Source organism: Echinops telfairi, unplaced genomic scaffold (genome assembly GCF_000313985.2).
Source record: "Echinops telfairi isolate 266 unplaced genomic scaffold, ASM31398v2 ScPeMD7_443;HRSCAF=831, whole genome shotgun sequence".
Classification (NCBI taxonomy): domain Eukaryota; kingdom Metazoa; phylum Chordata; class Mammalia; order Afrosoricida; family Tenrecidae; genus Echinops; species Echinops telfairi.
The window spans coordinates 7,744,802-7,760,885 of NW_022104341.1; the positions used below are offsets into that span (position 1 = coordinate 7,744,802).

Here is a 16,084-nt window from a genome sequence, read left to right on the forward strand (position 1 = left end):
TTCATCTTTCCAGGAGCAGCTACATTTTTCTCTCCGAGACATAGGTTTGAAGCGCAGACTTCAAGGCTACCTCCCAACACGTAATCCATGGCTACACCAGGGCTCCTTATTTGACATATGGTGTAATTTATCTTTAGAATTAGCACAAGGCTGTTTACAGAACGCTGTGCACAATGTGATTGAAAACACAGTTCTAATGTATTATTATGGTATATAAGGTAGTATTTCAGTTACAACTCACCAGCCTTAAATTATGAATATATATATTTTTAAACAAAGCAATTTTGCTTCGTTCCCTCCTGTCCTTTCCTATATACCTTTCATCATTTACAGAAAGTGCTGGTTTTTTGTGTCACCCTTCTACAAGAGGAAGGAGGGCATGCATCAGAAACTTCTTAAAAAGTTCAAAGTCGTATCCACCAAATTAATTGGACTGACGGAACAGGTTTCTCTGTGCGGGTGCTATTAAACCAACTGGGCCTGACCTTCAGGAAGGGGAGCCCCTGGGGGTGGCACAGTCTTTGTGTTGGGCTGCTGGGGACCGCAAGGTCATTAGTTCAAAACCATAAGGCAACTGGGGCGTCACACCAGACTTTCTATTCTAGCAAAAATTAATAACAAAACCCTAAACTCACTGCCATCTGGGCGACTGACTCACAGTGACCCTATTGACCGGGTAGAATGGCCCCTGCGAGTTTACTGTGGGGAAGCAGAAAGTCTCGTCTTTCTCCTGCGGAGCCTCTGCTGGTCTTGAACTGCTAACTTTGTGGTTAGCAGGTTAACACATACCCACTGCACCACTAGGCCTCTAGACTTGGACACCCTCAGGGGCAGTTCTGCCTCCTCGAAAAGGGTGGCTACAAGTCGGAATCGCCTCCAGGGCCGTGGGTTGACGGGGCTTTCAGGGCTCGTGGGCGCCCTGGGGACGCACCCGGGCACTTCGCCTTGGACCCGGCCGCGCGGGCGGGCTCCCCTCGGCGGGAACCGCTTCCAGGATGGCCGCGCACGGGAAGAATCGGGAGCCCACAGAGCGGAGCCCGCCCAACAGTCGCGGCTGCGGCCGGCGGGTCAGGGCCGCGTGCGGGCTGGAATCCCCGCCAAGGTTCGGATGGAGACCCGGCAAAGGCCTTCGGTGCGTGCGCCGCAGCGGCCGTTAGGGGAAGCAAAACCGACGCACCCGAGCCGGCGGCCGGGCGGGAAGGAGCTCCAAGCAGCAATCAGCCCACCGGGCGGGCGGCGGGGGCGCGCACGCAGCGCGGGGGCGGCGCAGGTGCGTGGGTGGCCGGGAGTGGGGGCGGGGGGCGCCGCCGCAGGTGCTGCTGTGGGCGGGTAACGCCACGTAGCGAGGCTGCGCGTGCGCAGGCGGCAGGTGCGGGCTCCGAGTTAAATGCACGGTCTGCGGGCTCCTGCGAGTGGCGTCTTTGCTGACCTGTGCTTTGCTTTTACACGTGCTTTTTGCCCAAAGGTAAGAAGGGACACGACTGTAGAAAGACATTAAGCAGGCTCGCAGGAAGAGCCTCCGAGGTAAGGGAGCCTCTGAAAGGACTTGGTGCCCGACTTTCAGACTTAAGTTCTAGTTTGAGTTGATGGGGTGAAGAGAGTGTGCAATAGAGAAGCAACATTTCAATTCAAATCCAGGAATCAGTTGGGTGGCTAGATGTATCCTGAAGGCTCACCTTTCTCTGAACAACTGTTAAGAAACGCCACACTCGTTGCCATCCAGTCCAGGCCGACTCCTAACCCTAAAGGGCCGGGTGGAACGGCTGTTGTGAGTTGCCAAGACAGTAACTCTTCATACCGGTGTGGCAAGCAGAGCTCCTGGGGGTTTCGAACTGCTGACCTAGCGATTAGCAGCCCAGTGCGGAACCACTACGCCACCAGGGCACCTTTAACAAGTGCTAAAAACTCCTCTTTATTTTTTCTTCGAAATTTCATTTTGACTAAGTGTGAACGAGTTACTGCAAACCATTTGAAAGGGGGTTAGGGTTGTAACAGTGATACAATGGTCAATACCGTGTCAAACTCACAAAGAAGGAAAGAATGAATGTTACAGCGTTTTGATTTAGAGCAAGAGAAAGGAACCCCCTATGAAATCAGACCTGGTGGCCCTGAAGGTAGGTAACCTCCTCTTTCTCAGCCTGTCTGCACACCTCTGAAGCGAGACAAAAAACCGGGGTAAGTTGTCCGTTGATTAAACATGGACAGGGAGAGAATGGGTTTCTTCCCTTTTTAGGCATCTATTTCCCTCCGGGTTCTTTCTTCCTGCTTCAGAAAAACAAACACATTTTCTATTCGCAATGATGCCATTGGTTTCCTCTTTTTTATTCTACAAATAGAGCTTGAAGGATACACTTGTACTCATTGTTTCCGGAGGATTTAGTTCCTAATGGACGAAAACAACGTACAGGTAATACCATTCTTACCCTCAAGAGTTATTCTTGTAGCATTATCTTGTGGTAATTAACAAGCAAAATACCAGCACCTCCTGGTGTTTGAGCTAACCAAGGATATATGGAGGTGAAATATCCACATTTGTTGTGTATCAAGAATTACAAGTGTTTTTCTTTTTGTCAACTGTTGGTTTAGGTAGCAAAAAAAAAAAAATCTACCTTGTGAAAACAGTCCACTTTTCTAACCTTAGTGGGCAGATGGGTGAGCTGAGCATCTTCTAATCTGCAGATTCTGATTGAGAGGTCTGGGGTGAGGCCAAGACTCCTTTCTAAGATGTTTCAAAGTGAAGATGTGGCTGGTTTGGGGAACACATTGAGAGTCGCTAGGCTGTAGAGCAGGGGTTCTCAACCTTCCTAATGCTGCGACCCTTTAATACAGTTCCTCGTGTTGTGGTGACCCCCTCCCCCACCATAAAATTACTTTTGTTACTACTTTATAACTGTAATTTTGCTACTGTTATGAATCGGGTGGCCCCTGTGAAAGAGTCATTCCACCCCCAGGTTGAGACCGGCTGCTGTAGATATAAGGTGTCCACTGCTGTTGAGTTGACGCTGACTCACGGGCACACCACAGGACAGAGTGGAACTGCTTCCTAGGGTTTCCCAGACTGTAAATCTTTATGGGGACGGATGGCCCCATCTTTCTCTCACAGAGCACTAGTACAGTTGAGGTACTGAACTTTTAAAATCACCGTGTGGCTTGCATTTACAGTGTTGCTCAAGTTAGCAAGTGCCTTTTGACCACTTCTCGAATAAGGTGGTGGTATTTAGAAGCAACAATAACAGCTGTTAAAAATTCATCTTGTAACCTGTGCGTTCTTCTAATGGCACTTAATACACATTTTCCAGCCTCCTGCTTTCTTGAACACAGGCTTTGGAAATTTATCCCACAAAAGGTTGCATCTGGCTAGGAGGCTTCTAATTGGTTTCATTGGATGCATACGTTGGTAATTTCCCTTCAGCTGGAACCAGGCAATTAGCATGCAGCCAGATGTCACGTATTAAAAGGCCTAGCAGGCTTAGGTAGTTAGTGACCAGGTGACTTGTGGAGGAACTTGGACATTACCTCATGATAACTTGGTTTTTAGGACAGGGAGGTGATGGAGGATCTGTGTGGTCTTCAACGTGGGGGTGGTGGTAGCGGGATTGTATTTCTTTAATTCCTGAAAATTTGCCAGGTTTAGAATTCTTCCCACCCCCTCATTATTTTTTGGTAAACTTTCAGTGTGAAAATGTGGCAGATAAGAATTTGGAAGAAGTGGCCAACACAGTAATTAAGTTTAAGCCTCCGTTATACAGACAGCGTTACCAGTTCGTCAAAGACTTGGTGACTCGATATGAACCCAAGAAGGTGGGTATGGTGCTTTGCAGACTTTACGTAATGGACTGGATGTGTCTCGTGTGGAGCAAATGTTGACACCATGGCCTTGGGTGTTGGGTTCATAGCCTGGAACAGCTGTAACATACCAGCACCTGGCTTTATTGCTCTTCACCTAATTGTGTTTCTTTTCTCTTACAAATGGGAAGTTTGTGGTAAGCCTCCTAGCACCATTGTTCCAACAGCATGTGCTCACTTTGTGTCTCTGTGCCACCTGGTAATTCTCACAATATTGCAAACATTTATTAATGCTCTTACACGCTTAATAGACAACAGTAGCATATAAATGCAATTTTTGTATGAACCAGGAGACCAAAAGTCCCTGGGACTCGCTTGATTGTAATACCCGCTCTATTGCAGCCGTTAGGAATGGAAACCTCGCTATCTGAGGTGCGTCTGTGCCGTGGAGCAAGTGGCTTATAAGAACAGATCTATCGGGTCGTTGTTCTGGTGGCTAGAAGGTCAAATAACCAGGGGTCCAGACCATGCCCTTGTTTTAAAAATAATTTATTAATGGGGGTTTAATGCATAGGTCAGCTCATAGTTCAGTCACTTCAAGTAGAATTGTACAATTGCTACCACAATCTGTTTCCAGACATTCTTTTCCTACACGGACTCAATGACATCATCTTTTATCCCACCAGCACCACTGTACCCCACCCCCTCCCCATGTTCTACTTGGCTGCTGCTGTAGGTTCATCAATCCTGGGTTTCCTATACCGAAAACCAGAAAAGCATACCACACAGCTTTAGGAGGGTGACCTCCAATGACATAGAGCACCTCTGAGATACACCCGACTGTGAACAAATAATCACCAAACAAAGCAATACAAATCAAAAAGGGAGGTTTGAGGGCAGGCGATCCGGTCCAGCCTGCCTCACGGGGTGGTGTGGACCTGGTCTCTACTGACCGTTTTGACTGTCAAGTCAGATTATGCCTCTGACCTCCCTACTCCTCTCTCCCAAGCACTCTGTTCCGTGACCACGTTCCTCCCATGCCTCCATTTTAGATGGGGGAGTTCTCCAGAGGCTTGTTTCCTATGTAGTTCCACTGATGACTCTTGGGCTCCTGCTGTCCTCCATCGCCTTCTGCACACCCGAGGCTCACAGTTCCGGCTCTGGTACCGATCCTTCCCTTGAATTTGGGTTATATGATTGGATAATCATCTGGTGACTGATGATGGTGTTCTTCTATTGACCTCTCACTTAGATGGCTGCTTGTTTGGAGACGAGCCTTTAAGACCCTAAATGCTAGTTTATTCAGTAGCTGGGCACCATCTAAATTCTTCACATTTTGCTAAAGCACCCTTATCTTCTGTGTTCCCTTCCTGACTGGCGAGTATCAAGTAGGGCTATGATGTAAGAACTAATTGTTAAGTTGGTGCTAGGAATTAGTCAGAGCCCAAAACCCATTCCTGTATATATGCTTTTTTTTTTTCTTATTGGGAGTTAATACATACATCCTATCTTTCCATAGTTCAATTATGTCAAACAGAATTGTATGATTGCTTCCATAATCGGTCTTCAAACACACTTTTCCTTCCTTTGATGTTGTATTCCTTTTATATCCCCCTCCGAACCCTCCCCCACCTCCCCAAACCCTTGTTCTATTTGCTACCCCTATAGGCTCATCAGTCCTGGGTTTCATTTACCAAAACCAGAAAAACAAAAAACGTGATTTCAAGGGGAGACCCGCAATGGCATAGCATCTCTGAGATACACCCTAATATGAACAATAAGCAAAATAAAAGTGTCCATCATAGGGTTGCCAGCAATCATATCTTAATTCAGCATATAGGGCACTGACATAGCAAGGCCTGTGTGTCTGCCAAGCAACAATACTACACCGCTTTGGTGCGGCTGGCTTCTCAGACCCCAGGTGTTTTCCGACTGAAGTCCTCCAGTTACAAGTGTGTGTGAAGTACAGCCCAGTTCCTTCCGTGGAATTTCCACATGGGGTCTCACCGATACAGCCTCTGGGGCAGGCTGTGTGCTCCGAAGATCCAGGACTGTGTCCAGTGTTGCATGAGCTTGGCCTGGGATCCTGGGATATACCCCCAGATGCCGGAGTGCAATGTTGCCCACCTGCTGAACACCACCAAAGACACGCCCCACCTAGGGTCCCCCAAAGCATCCTCATTCACGTCTCCCCCCAGCTGGAGGTCATCCCTCTCCGTTCCCTCCTGCCATCAGACATCCACCTGTGCTCCCCCAAATGTGACCATTTCTTTTCCCCTTTAAGCCTTTATTCTCTGGCAGGGCTGCCTCCCTCTTTGGGGACCTCACTCCAGAGCCACATGGCAACCACTCGCCAGGTCTCTCCGAAGGCTTTTGACGAGAGTCCTTTCTTGTGTCTTCCAGCGTCTAGTAGCCGTGGGCTTTCTCTGGCCTTCAAAGGCTGTTTTACATGGCTGTCCTGCCTGTAAGAGGGATGCATAAAGCTCTTGGGAAAAATCCGCTGACTCCGAATTCCACTTTCTCAGAAGCTCTTTGAAGCCCCTTTATATCTGGTATCTCTAGGCCTTTAAAATTTTTTTTTACTGTCATCACTCAGATTAGATCCCACGCCATCGTGACTGCATATTAACTGATATTGCAGGTTGGGTGCAAATAGGGCCCGTGCCCATACTGTACTGTCACTGTTGCCAGATTACAGAAACCAGGTGGATTTGAAAGATTCTAAATTTCATTTTCATATGCACAGGGAAGGAGACCAGAGGGGGGTGGGGGTTGGGGGGGTGTCTTTCCCCAAATGCCCCTCTCCTGAGGTTTTGTATTTTTAGATCTTTTGGGAGCAACTAGGAATTTTGGTCACAGGGGTTGTGGTTTCTTTTACAGTCGGGTATAATGAAGGCTAATTTTGGAGTAAAGTCATGATTCATACAAGTTAAATTGGTATATGTTACATTTAATTCACAGCATAGGTATCGAGTCTGATGTCTGACAGTTTACTACATGCGAGTACTTTGATGGAGAGTAGATGCTGGCAACTGCAGTGAATTTCTGGTTAAATAAATTTTCTTGCTTGACCTTCAAGATTCTTTTGTGTGCCATCCCTTGTAACTGCCACCTTAGTGTTTTGTTCAGTTTTGCCTAGGTGTATTTGGTTAAAGCATCTTAAATTGCCTTCACCTGAAATGTCCAGTATGGACAAGTGGCGTGCAGATGCGCATGGGTGTGCAATAGGTTTAAAGTTTTGGAAAGTTTGCCGAAGCATGCTGAGAGTATTTTCCTGAGTAGAAAATGTATGTGTGTCTAATATTAGTTTAGAATTGGTGCTGTCGAGTCATCTGACTCATAAGAACACCACAGACAACTGAATTGGACGCCCTGCCACCCGGTCAATCACTATGCTCAAAATTACCATGTTTGAACCCATTGTTAAAACCTGTGAAAATGGCATGGGGGCAATTCTGACCCTCCTCCAGCTCCCAAGGCCAAGTTCAGACATGCTTCTACCCACCATGCTCTGCTTCCTCACCGTGTCCTGACTCCAGCTCTTCCTCCCATGGTGCTCTACTTGTCTGCTGGGTTTGATGACTCATTGCAGTGACCACAGAACCCACAAATGGTGCTCATGCTTGTGAGTTTATTAGGCAAGGTTACAATGCGGGTGCGAAATACTCAGAATACCATTGTTCAGTCAGGAGTTTTCTTCTCTGGCTTTCCCACAGGCAGGCCACGCTCCTCTTGCTCTCAGACTTTTGGCCTGACTTATACCCTGCTCAGGCAATGCTACTAAGCTCCGTTAAGGCTGCTAGTGACCGTCCAAAGGATATATACCACTCTGCTATAAGACAGCACAAAGGCATTCAGCTCCCCCAGTTAAGTCCCCAGAGGCCAGCCTGGTGCCCCAGAGCACTCGGCTGTACTTGCTCTGCGGGCTATATAGTCCATTGCTGTATCGCCTGCTCTGGCTGTGCTGTTGCTGCTTCTCTGCCATTGTCTTTGCTGGTAGTGATATCCCCATTCCTGCTGCTTAGAGGACTCATTAAAAAAGATTTATCAGGGGCTCATACAACTCTTAGCACGATCCATACATACATCATTTGTATAAAGCACATTTGTACATTCATTGCCCTCATCATTCTCAAAACATTTGCTCTCCACTTAAGCCCCTGGCATCAGCTCCTCATTTTCCCCCCCCCTCCCCCACACCCCCTCCCTCATGAAGCCTTGATAATTTATAAATCATTATTTTGTCATATTTTACACTGTCCGACGTCTCCCTTCACCCACTTTTCTGTTGTCTGTCCCCCAGGGAGGAGGTTATACGTTGATCCTTGTAATTGGTTCCCCCTTTCCAACCCACTTTGCCTCCACCCTCCAGGTATCGCCACTCTCACCACTGGTCCTGAAGGGGTCATCCGCCCTGGATTCCCTGTGCTTCGAGTTACTATCGTACCAGTGTACATCCTTTGGTCTAGCCAGATTTGTAAGGTGGAATTGGGATCATGATAGTGGGGGGTGGGGGGTAAGAGGATGCATTAAGGAACTAGAGGAAAGTATGTTTCATCATTGCTACACTGCACCCTGACTGGCTCATCTCCTCCCTGCGACCCTTCCTTAATTAGGGGATGTCCAATTGCCTACAGATGGGCTTTGGGTCTGCACTCCGCACTCCCCCTCATTCACAATGATAAATGATTGATGGCTCATTTTATACCTTGCAGGATGGCAGCCAACAATGAATCGCCTTAACAAGCACTCAAAACTGAATCCTATCAGTAATTTCTTCTACCTTCTCTTACCCCAGACCCATTCAGGAAAGGTCATTTGTTGGGACTTTGAGGCTGTGGCTCGAAGAGCCATGTTGAAAAACACACTGCACCAACACTATGTCCATTTCTACGGACTGGTCTCTCCTGGCAGCATGTCCAAAATATATGACCCTCTATTTTAGTCTCACCAGCCTAGCTTCTCAGGGACATTCTGGTGGTCCTCCTTCCAAGACAGTTGTTTGCTCTTCGGGAACACCCCGGTGGCAGGGGGGCTGTGCACTGAGCTGCTGACAGGCGCTCCGTGGGAGAAGGGAGGCTGTACTCCGGTTAAGATGCAAAGTCTGGGAAAGCCAAGGGGACAGGTTTACTATGGGGCGACTGAGTTGGAATCCGGCAGTCCCTGGTGATCCAGCGTTCTTCACCTGAACCCCCTAATACAGATGCATCAGTTCTTCTTTGGTCTTCATTCATTGCCCAACTTTCATACGCATCTGAGGCACTTGAACTTAGCATGGCTTCAGTCATGTGTACTTCAGTATTTCAACACTGACCCTTTACCAACTATGCTGTCCCTTTGTAACATCCGGTCTGTCCTGATAAAAGTCCAAGGTCGGTGAGACAGTCTCACTGCCCTTGTTTCCAGGAGCACCCAGGTCATGCTTCTTCCAAAGCAGGCTTGTATGTTCTGTTGTCAGTCCACAGTAACGTCAGTGTTCACCAGCACCACAATCCAAATGCAGCAGTTCTTTGGTCTTCTTGATCCAGTGTCCAGCTTTCACGTGCATGTGAGGCCATTGCAAATACCAAAGCCATCTTGCTCCTCGGTACTTCAGTACTGACCCTTTCCCAATTGCAGTGTCCTTTTTCCAGGGACTGGTTTCTCCTGACAATGCGGACAAAGTTCCATCATCTTTGCTCTTCTGAATCTGCCTTGAATTTTTGTCAGCGCCCTGGCAATGCACTGCTGCAGTCATTTAAAAATATCTTCAAAATTTTCCTTGGATGTGATCTTAATAATGCTGTTAGATAATTTTCCCATTCCTTTCTTTGGAATGGCACAGATAAGAATTTCTTCCAATTGGCTGGCCAGGGAGCTGTCTTCCACATTTTCTGGCATATTGACGAGAGAGTACTTATAGCCCTGCATCGGTTTGGTGAAACTAATGCTACTTCATTAATTCTTGGAGTCCTGTTTGTCGATAATGCCTTCAGCCCAGCTTCGAATTCTTCCTTTAGTAATTGATCCGATGTTACCTCTTGAAACGGTTGAACGTTGACCAGTTCTTAATGGTACAGTGACTGTCTACCCCGCCCCCCGCCCCTTTTTGACGCTTCCTGAATCCTACATTTTGTTCACAGAATCCATTCATATAGAAACTGCAAGCTTGCATTTTTTCTTTAGTTCCGCAGTTGGAGATTTGGTTTGGTAGCGCCAGGTCTGCGTCTTTCATTATAAAGCCTTATTCCCCTGAGGTGCTTTGTGGAGCTTTTTGTCCGTCTCTCAACTCGGTCCATGTGCTTCTGCTATTCTGTGTTGAAGAGTGTGTCTCGGAGTCTCATCCGACAGCCACTTGGGTCTTTTCTTTCTCGATGTCATCCCACAGCCTGTCTGGCTATTGGACATCAGCGTTCTGTGTGTCGAATCTGATTTTGAGATGGAAGGTGGCGTTTGCTGTCAAGGCTCGTTTCACTTTTCTTTAGCTCCAACTCAGACTTGGATATGAGAAATTGATGGTCTGCTCGATAGTCAGTCCCGGGCTCTGTTTGGAGTTTCACCTTGAGCGTCTCAGGAGTCTCTTCCCGCAGACGGAGTCAGCTTGGTTCCCAGGCGTTTCCCCTGGCAAGGTCCGTGAGCATATGCAGTCACCATTGCCACTGTCGAGAAGACGGGCTGTGTTGGAGTCACCGATCTTGCGGAGTTCTGTCATGTGACCTCCAGCTTCGTTTCTGTCCACAAGGCCATGTTCTCCAACTACCGATCCTTTGTTTCTGACTTTGACAGTCTAATCACCAGTAATTATCAGTTGATTGCATGTTTGATCAACTTCAGAATAAAGTTGGTAGACTTCAAATTTCTCCATTACTAGCTTCAGTGCTTGTTGCATAAATTTTAATAGTTGTGTTAAGTGCTCTTCCTTATAGGCCTATAAGTATTATCCCATCATAAACAGCAGTGAACTTCAAGATCTTGGAATGTTATTTTTGACATTTCTCTTGAATTTTTAATGCTTGGGATTGTAAGCCACATAATTATCACATTCAAAGTGGCCAAATGCCAGTCCACATCAGCTCACTAATGCCTAGAAGATCATCTTTATGCCTTCCATTTACTTTGTACACCTTCCTCTTTTCCTAGATTCATACTGCCTAGACTCCACGTTCTGATTATTAGTAGATGTTTGCCGTTGCTTCTTCTCATTTGGAGTTGTCTTAGCAGCAGAGGAAGGTCTCAGCAGGTCTGCCCCATCACCATCAAGGTCGGTGCTGATTTGAGGAGGCAGCTCTTCAGTTGTATTTTGAGCACCTTCCAATCAGAAGCTTCGCAGGAGAAAGGCGAGGCCTTCACCTCCCAGACAGCGTTGCCGTCTCAGAAACCCACAGAGGCAGTTCTCCCTTGCCCTATAGCAGTAGTTCTCAACCTGTGGGTCGTGACCCCTTTGGGGTTGTCAAATAACCCCTTCACAGGGGTCACCTAAGACCATCGGAAAACACACATTTCTGATGGTCTTAGGAACCAAGACACCGCTTCTGTATCCGTCTCCAGGTGGGTCCACTCACATGTAGGTCCACCCACATACAAGTACCCAGCGTGAAGACTGTTAGCCATGCTACACCATGCTTCAAGTTAAAATTTCATCTATTTGTAATTAGAAATATTTACATATTATATAATAGAATTTATTATGTAACAGATTACATATTGTTTTGATTAATCACTAGGCTTTAATTATGTTCAATTTGTAACAATGAAAATACATCCTGCATATCAGATATTTACATGACGACGCATAACTAGCAAAATGACAGTGATGAAGTAGCAACCAAAATGACGTGATGGTTGGGGGTCACCCCAACATGAGGAACTGTAAGAAAGGGGGTGGCGGACGAGGAAGGTCGGGAACCCACAGGCAGAGCTCCCTTGCCCCGCAGGGTCTCTGAGCTGGAATCACCTCCGGGCAGTGAGTGAGCACAGCCTGCAATCAGACAGGGCTCAGCTGCTGTTCATGAAGGTGTTCAGCGACACACATCTCAGAAATGGACCACCTGTTCCTTTTCCTAGTCTTCCTCCCAAAGCCCCCTGGAAACCTGTCCACCATGGATGCCCCTGCTGGTGTTTAAAATATCGGTTGCATAGCTTCAAGCAACAACATGCAACCCACCGTGACAGGACACTACTACGGTTTTACTGGCCACCTTTAAAATCCCGTGGCCTTTACTCGTTATGCAACTCTAAACCTTCTTCCACATTTTGGCCTCGGTGAGAGCTGCACCCCGTTCTTGTGACTGCATTCTACCTTCGTTATTTTTTGCTCTGCAGCAGAAACCACGAGTGGATGGCTTTCACAGACATTTATTCTCTTGCAGCAGAGGGCTGCCTCTGAGGGAAGGCTCTGTTGGCTCAAGAGGAAAGTCCTTCTTTTCATGTGACTTAGTGTCTCCTTTCCCCCATCTCCTCTTGCATGTTTAATCGATGATGTCTGAAGATACACCTACACTAATCCTGGCTCCTTAACTCCAAATGGGGTAACCGCCACACGCGTAAAGGTTGGGATTTACAGCAGCATCGTGTTTTAGGGACACAATATGTAGTAAGATTTAACTTTTTATTGCTAAGTCTCGATTTTTAAGGAGGGGGTGTCTTAGCAGGTTTCTGTGGGAAGCAATTTGGGACATGCTGAAGCAGGAATTAAAAAAAATCATTTTATTGGGGGCTTGTACAACTCTCATCACAATCCATCCATCCATCCATTGTGTCAAGCACATTTGTACATTTGTTGCCATCATTCTCAAATCATTTTCTTTCTACTTGAGCCCTTGGTATCAGCTCCTCATTCTTTTCGCCTCCCTCCCTCACGAACCCTTGCTAATTTATAAATTATTTTTTCATGTCTTACACTGACTGATGTCTCCTTTCACCCACTTTTCTGTTGTCCATCCCCCAGGGAGGGGGTTATATGTAGATCCCTGTAATCAGTTCCCCCTTTCCAACCCACCCTCCCCTTAACCTTCTAGTATCGATACTCTCATTATTGGTCCTGAAGGGTTTATCTGTCCTGGATTCCCTGTGTTTCCAGCTCTTATCTGTACATCCTCTGGTTTAGCTGGATTTATAAGGTAGAATTGGGGTCATGATATTGGGCGGGGGTGGGGTACTCGGAGGAAGCATTTCAGAACTAGAGGAAAGTTGTATGTTTCATCGTTGCTACATCGCATGCTGACTGGCTCTTCTCCCTAATAGCCTTTGTAAGGGGATGTCCAATTGCCTGCAGATAGGTTTTGGGTCTCCACTCCACACTCCCCCTCATTCACAATGTTAAAATTTTTTGTTCTTTGATGCCTGATGCCTGATACCTGATCCTGTCGACAACAACCTAGTGATCACACAGGTGTGTGCTTCCATGTGGGCTTTGTTGCTTCTCAGATAGATAGCCACTTGTTTATCTTCAAGACTTTAAGACCCCAGCTATCTTTTGATAGCCGGGCACCATCAGCTTTCTTCACCCCATTTTTGCTTATTTACCTGCTTTGTCTTCAGTGATTGTGTTGGGAAGGCGAGCATCATGGAATGCCAGTTTAATAGAACAAAGTGTTCTTGCATTGAGGGAGTACTTGAGTGGAGGCCCAATATCATCTGCTACCCTAATACTAAACCTATAAATATATGCACATAGATCTATTTCCCTATCATATAGAAATATATTTACATATGTACATGCCAGTATTTAGACCTCTATACATGCCCTTTGCCTCCTAGTTCTATCCTCTATTTCCTTTGACTTTCCTCTTGTCCCACTATTATGTTCGGCCTTCATTTGGGTTTTAGTAATTCCTCTCGGTTACATTGCCCTTGATCAAGCCCTATTAGGCCTCCTATACCCTCCTCGCCATCGATCTTGGATCACTTGTTCCCTTATCCCTAGGTTTGTTAACACCCACTTTCTCCCACCTCCCCTTTTTCCATGTACCCCCTGAACTGTCAGGCCTGTTGTTTTCTCCTCCAGATTGTTTATCCCGTCTATCCCGTCTATCTAGATAGACTGAAGCAGGAATTTTTGATCTGACCAGCCATAAGGTTTTTGGCTTTAGCCTTTGAAAACCACTCTTAAATATATATTGCATTAAAACAGTACATGGATTCTCTCAGGAAGCAAGATCCTGAAATTGTTCCTATTATCAAACATCTATTTAAGTATGGGTCAGAAGTTGGTTGGAGGTGTTTTGGTTTTTTTTGGTGGACGGGGTGGTGGGGGGAGGAGGAAGGCATTGACAGTGTTGGTCATCCTTGAGTTTTTCTGTCACTCGCCATTTGCTTCTGAAGTGGGGTTGTGAGAGAGAGCAAAGGCCTTATTGTATGATTTAAAAATGAGATCTAATAAAGATCTGCAAGGCTGCATATGAAGAAAAGATCAGTAAGTGTGTGCATACGCATGCATCTTGAAGCACTGGGCAAGGACAGGCTGTTGGCCTCACAACATGTGTGGTGGGCACCCTTTGGCATTGGCAGCCGTGAGTGGGTCTCTGTGTGACCCCAAGGCCACACGTTGCTGGCTAAGAGGCACGTCTTGTTAAAGTCAACACCTTTCCGTGGAGTGAGTCTTCAGGACATGGCATATTTTCACCAGGCTTATCATATCTCGTTAGATTAATTTCCTTTTGGGGTGCTTTTTTCCTTCCCCAAAAATGCATTTCCAGAACAGAGCTCTGTTCTGTTTTTCTACTTTTATCCACTTCCCACCTCTACTGTAAAAAATAAAGATGTTCTTACACTTCTCTGGCTCTGCCCTTGAAATCGCACTCTCTCTCCTGCAGGTTGCCGACTTGGGTTGTGGCGACACTTCGCTTCTATGGATGCTGAAATTCCACAAGTGCATCGAACTGCTTGTCGGAGTAGATATCAATGAGGAGAAGTTGCAGCGGAAAAAGTAATAATCTAGTTTCCCGAGGGGCCTATATGTGAACCAAAAGCCAGTGGCGCTGTTAATTCTACTCAGAGAAAGTGGTATTTTATGCAGGCAAAGAGTGGGGGCTGGGGAAGAGCCATGGGTCCACTACATAATGAAGCTGACGGATTGTTGGCTTGGTTCGTTTTTACTTTCTCTACCAGCTAATAAATGAAGTTGTGCTGTAATCCAGGATTGCAAATCCAATTTCAAACTCGCTTAGTGGCAAAGCCATATTCCTTGAATGCCAGACACCTGGAGGCTTTACTGCAGAGGCTTTTGAACTGCTTAGCTAAGCGCTGGGTCGCAAAGTCTCTAAATCCCCCGCTCCGCTTTGAACCAGAGCAGCGCACCTATCTCTTCTCTACATACACAGGGATTTCAACAACGTCGGGGAACAGTAGAGTTACAAAACAACTGTTACTTTTTTCCCCTTGAACTTTTTGAAGCCAGGTTGATCACAACTCCTGGTGACCCCATGTGCGTCAGAACTGGGAGCCGTAGGTATTCAAAGGCCAGTTTTTAGCAGCAGACTGCTAGGCCCTTCTGCTGAGGTGCCCAGCGGGTGGACTCGAACCTTTAGCCGTTCAATTAACAGTCAAGCACACTCATCATTTGCTGCACCCGGCAAGACTCCTCTCTGTGTTAAATGGCTACCTATTGTTTCAAGCATGGCTTTTCTTCTAAAGAAGTTGAAAATCAGTGACTAATGAAAGTGTGAAAACTGAGAGCAATGTCAGTTATTTATAGCCATAGCACTTTAGAATCTTGTTGGCTGGGAACTCCCCAGTGGGGGGCAGACGTGGGAAATAAGCCCTGTCAGAGTTCTGTCGTGTAGGTTGGAGGCGATGAGCAGGTTCAGAGTGCTGGCACCTGTGAGCTGTTTTTCAGAGGGCTATTGTATCCCAAAGTCTGATTTTTGCAACTCTGCTTTTGCAGGTATAAGTTGTCTCCCCTGATCGGAGACTACCTGAAGCCCAGGGAGAAGACGTTGACGGTCACCTTGTATCATGGTTCTGCTGTGGAGAGAGATGCTCGTTTGCTCGCATTTGACTTGATAGCATGTGTTGAATTGTAAGTACTCGGGGGACACAGTGCGTGTCACTGTGCATGAAACCGGAATGCGTGTCGGTGAACTTGGTGTCCTACGAGCGCAGGTGTTGATCTTCATTCTCGTTTCCTCTTGGGAATGCATTCTCTGTACTAGCGTACTCCAAGGTTTTGTTGGGGATCATTTCAAACTTGGAGCGTTGCAGCAGTAAATAGTGTCAAGGACAATAACATCCAATAAGGATTCACTTACTGTCAACATTTTCCCCATTTTAAAAAGCCATTTGTAGGAGTATGCATATTTGCTCATTTTCTCTCTCACAC

The 16,084-nt window shown here is 46.6% G+C and overlaps 1 protein-coding gene across 3 annotated transcripts in view; it reads left to right on the plus strand.

Moving 5' to 3' along the window:
- Positions 1-1,378: 1,378 nt before the first annotated feature.
- HENMT1 (HEN methyltransferase 1) overlaps positions 1,379-16,084 on the plus strand; it is a 26,497-nt gene continuing 11,791 nt past the window's right edge. For 2 of the 3 annotated variants that reach the window (XM_004699549.2, XM_045292053.1), the window contains exons 1-5: positions 1,379-1,465; positions 2,337-2,407; positions 3,676-3,801; positions 14,580-14,692; positions 15,650-15,784. In XM_004699549.2, the coding sequence (XP_004699606.1) occupies positions 2,387-2,407; positions 3,676-3,801; positions 14,580-14,692; positions 15,650-15,784 (395 nt within the window). In that variant the 5' untranslated portion in view covers positions 1,379-1,465; positions 2,337-2,386. Of the gene's footprint in view, positions 1,466-1,503; positions 1,525-2,336; positions 2,408-3,675; positions 3,802-14,579; positions 14,693-15,649; positions 15,785-16,084 lie in introns of those variants that run through there. The other variant, XM_045292052.1, reaches the window with a different exon arrangement.